The sequence below is a fragment of the Lactuca virosa genome, chromosome 8, assembly GCF_052849685.1.
Source record: "Lactuca virosa cultivar CGN04683 chromosome 8, Lactuca_virosa_CGN04683_v6, whole genome shotgun sequence".
Lineage (NCBI taxonomy): Eukaryota > Viridiplantae > Streptophyta > Magnoliopsida > Asterales > Asteraceae > Lactuca > Lactuca virosa.
The window spans coordinates 337916981-337920754 of record NC_136433.1 but is presented as its reverse complement, the minus strand read 5'-3'; the positions used below and the strand labels follow the sequence as shown (position 1 = coordinate 337920754).

Here is a 3774-nt window from a genome sequence, read left to right as displayed (position 1 = left end):
GGACAAAATACGGTGACGTTGGACGGAACTGCCGCCGGTGAACGCAAACGGAGGATTACGATTAACGTGACGCAATTACTCAAAACCAGACCATTGCCGGAAAATTGACAAACAGAGAGGATGAAGGCAATTATAGGATGCCTTCATCACAGAACGATCAACAATGGGTATGGATCATCAACAAAAGAATTTGGACTGAATTTAGGGTTTTTGTTACTCGCGAATGATATTCAGTCACTGGATTTGTAAAAACACAGATTTAAATCTTATATGATTCAAAGTCCAATCCAATCATACATTGCATATCACTTCTCTTGATTTGATTATTTTCGATGAATTTTAAATTATATTATCGCTTGTTTACTCGTTTATTTGATATTCTTCCATGCCAGATCTAGAGCTGGTTATTGCCAATGGTTGCCATTGTGAACCAGGTAATATCTGCTAGAACTTCCGTACGCCGGATACGGTAGCTTTCCGGTAGAGTTGTTGTAGCGGAATGGAAGCTTAACCTGTGGTTTTGAAAGATTATAGACGCAGCGATTTGCGGCGGTAACCGGAAATCTCGCGACGGAGAAAGAGGTGGAGGAAAGAGAAGATTTCGGTGATCCTGCCTCATGCGTGGCAGTACTGGTTGAGGAAGACGATCCAACAGCGGAGGAGGCGGTGGAAGGAGTCGGAGATAGCCTCCGTGGAAACGAGAGAAAAGCTCTGATTTTGAGAGATTTTGATTGTTGCCGATCGTATTCTTCAATGAGATTAACGAGATCTTCATCGGAGGTGATGGATACAAGCGCATCTAAATCCTCCGTCGGCAATTGACACCGTAAACCCACAGAACTCCCACACAATTCGCCAAATTTCGCCAGTAATTCTGTAAATCACAAGTAATTAAATCTCAAACACTTACGTTTCAAATCAAAAACAGGTCTGGATTCTGGAATATAAAACGTGAACTAACCGGTGAAAGAGAGGGAGCGGTCAACGGCGAGTACACGAGTTTGACCACCGTGATACCGAAGCTTTCCGTCGGGATAACGGGGGAGGATTTTGCCGCCGTAACTGTATAAGAATTTGATGGTGGTGCTGCTCTCGAGTGAAGGTCCTGCCATTGTGATTTTTAGCAGTTTGGAAAAAGAGAGAAGAAGAAGAGGCTCTGTGTTTGCTTCTTCAAGCCTAAGCATGGTGCCATGGGCACCTCATTTATAGAATTTTCTGGAAGGAGGCGATACCGTGTTTTAGGGTATAAAGTATAAACAACTTCTCAAACAATTACTTTGTCCATATTCTATTCAAATTTTGTATATTCACACAAATTTAAGAAATAAACCCTAATAAATTAGATGTTTGAACTTTGAATACGCATTAATTATAATATAATCAGAAAACTAAGTTAATAAAATTTTATGGCAAATGAAATAAAACTTTTAAATTTGATATGTTTGTGACGTATTTTAGGTTCATTAAGATTGTATACTTGTTTGACTTATTTTTTTAATTTTACCATTTTATGTATTTCTGGTTTATTATGCTCTTAGGTCGACATTAAGATTGTATACATGTTTGACTTTTTTTTTTTTTTTTTAAATTTATCATTTTATGTATTTTGGGTTCATTATGCTCTTATGTTCGACATAAATGTTTTGTTTTTTTAGTTTCCTTTTGAAAGAAAAATTTCCGTTAGGCATCTAAATATTTTTGCAAGTTGTACAAAATAGTTTTTAACCACATATAGGTTTAATTAAAGCGTATTGTTTTTTTTTGTGTATTATGAAATTACGAATCTTTACAAATTTTCTTCAATTTTGTGAAATAAATAAATTTAAATGAGATAGTTGGCGATTGAGGGGGACGTCGGTTAGGATTCCCACTAGGCGTGGGGCCAAACCAATCCGGTGGAATTCGTATTTAGAAACCTTTTCTATTTCTTTTACCATGAAAAACTTAAGAGTGGGGCCTGAGGTTATCATATGGTTGTCGTTTTATTTTACGGTTTACGCGAACATAACTTTTAGCATAGTGATACGTGAGGGCATCTCCGATCCATCCTCAAACTCCATTTCTTCCCCCGTTTTTCTCCAACCCTACTCCATTTTCACTTCTATTTTCGTAGATATGAATAGTATTCTCCCATGTGAAGTTTGGTTGCCAATTTTAGTCCCTCTCATTTTTATTTTATACATTTCTAGTTTATTTTATCTACTAATTATAATTTAAATACAATATTTAATATTTATAATATCATTTTATAAACTAATTTATATTAATTAATCATAAATATAGAGTTTAATTAGTAGAGGGGTTTATTTGACAATATATATAAGTTATAAAAATAGAATATTCTAGGAATATACTTTTTGGGGTAAAAAATGGGGTTAGAAAATGGAGTAGTGTTGGAGATGAATCACTATTTCCTCCATTTTCTACTCCATTTATGGGGGGAAAATGGAGATGGGTTGGAGATACTATCATTTTATCTTTTGTGCTGTCACTTTGATAATATGTTTTTTTATAAATTATTTGGGAAATGATAAGCAAAGGAATCTCTCTGATTCTAAAATCTCGTTAAAGAGGGAATATAAACATCTTGATATTGAGCCGGAGAATGACGCAAAACTTGATCTTATTTGGAAATCGAAAAATAAGGGGCTGCGAGACGGAGACGAAAACTCCCGTTATTTTCATAACTCCCTGAAAATTTAAAATAGGAGATAGGCCTTATGGTGGATGAAAATAGGATTACTAACGTGGAAACTATTAAACATGAGACTTGAAAATTTTTTAGGGACAAATTTCAAGAAACCATCAATACTAATTTCTTGCAACTTTCAGAAGCGGATAAGAATTTTTTGGAGGCTTCTTTCGATCTTAATGAAATTAAAGAGGCGATTTGGAATTGCGGAGGTGAAAAAACTCCCAGACCTGATGACTTTTCTCTCAAGTTTATTAAGCATTATTGGCCTTTGATGCAAGACGATATCATGAGATTCGTTAAAACATTTCGAAGATTTTGGTTGCCTATCTAGGGGAAGCAATTCCTTTTTTATTACTCTTCTTCCTAAAATCAAAAGAAGGCCCTCGCTCTCTTAATGAGTTCCGTCCCGTCAGTCTCATTGGATACAACTACAAAATTATCGCAAAATCTTTTGCTTCCAATTAAAACGAGTTATTGGTATTAATTATCAGATTGACGCAATCTACCTTCATTGAAGGTAGAAACATCTTAGATGGTCCAATGATAATTAATGAAGTATGCAATTGGTCAAAGAATGCGAAACATAAACTGTTTCTTTTTAAAGTTGATTTCGATAAAGCGTTTGATTCCATAAATTGAAATTATCTTGATTCAGTGATGGCACAAATGAGATTTGGTGAGAAATGACATTTCTAGATTAAAAGATGTCTCTCGTCTTCCGAGGCTTTAGTTCTTATCAATGGCTGAACGACTAAAGAATTCCACATTTCCAAGGGTGTGCGTCAAGGCGACCCGCTCTCTTCATTCCTTTTTATTATTCCAATGGAAGGGCTGAATGTCGCCATGAAATCTGCTTGCCAAAAATCTATGTTTCATGGTGTTCTAATTCCTAATCGTGGTCCTTCTATATCACATCTTTTTTTACGCAGACGATGTTCTATTTATTGATGAATGGTTAAGTTCAAATTTTGACAACTTGGTGAGGATCATGTTGTCATGCTTGTGCGGGTCTTAAAGTAAAATTTGGCAAATCTCAAGTTTATGAGATTGGAGTTTTGATAGGGTAAGTAAACGGATGT

At 35.5% G+C, this 3774-nt stretch overlaps 1 protein-coding gene across 1 annotated transcript; it reads right to left on the bottom strand.

The window, feature by feature from the left end:
• Positions 1 to 242: 242 nt before the first annotated feature.
• Positions 243 to 1195, bottom strand: LOC145133436 (uncharacterized). Its single transcript, XM_079068382.1, has 2 exons — positions 962 to 1195; positions 243 to 874 (listed from the first exon to the last, which is right to left on the bottom strand). The coding sequence occupies exons 1-2, from the start codon at positions 1182 to 1184 to the stop codon at positions 405 to 407; spliced, it is 693 nt and encodes a 230-aa protein (XP_078924508.1). The 5' UTR covers positions 1185 to 1195; the 3' UTR covers positions 243 to 404.
• Between the last annotated feature and the right edge of the window lie 2579 nt (positions 1196 to 3774).

Bases quoted from the DNA above. Each gene is read 5' to 3' on its own strand.
- LOC145133436 (XM_079068382.1), bottom strand. From the start codon at position 1,184: ATGCTTAGGCTTGAAGAAGCAAACACAGAGCCTCTTCTTCTTCTCTCT. The intron at 875-961 runs GTTAGTTCACGT...TGTGATTTACAG, and splicing joins CCGCTCCCTCTCTTTCACCG to AATTACTGGCGAAATTTGGC.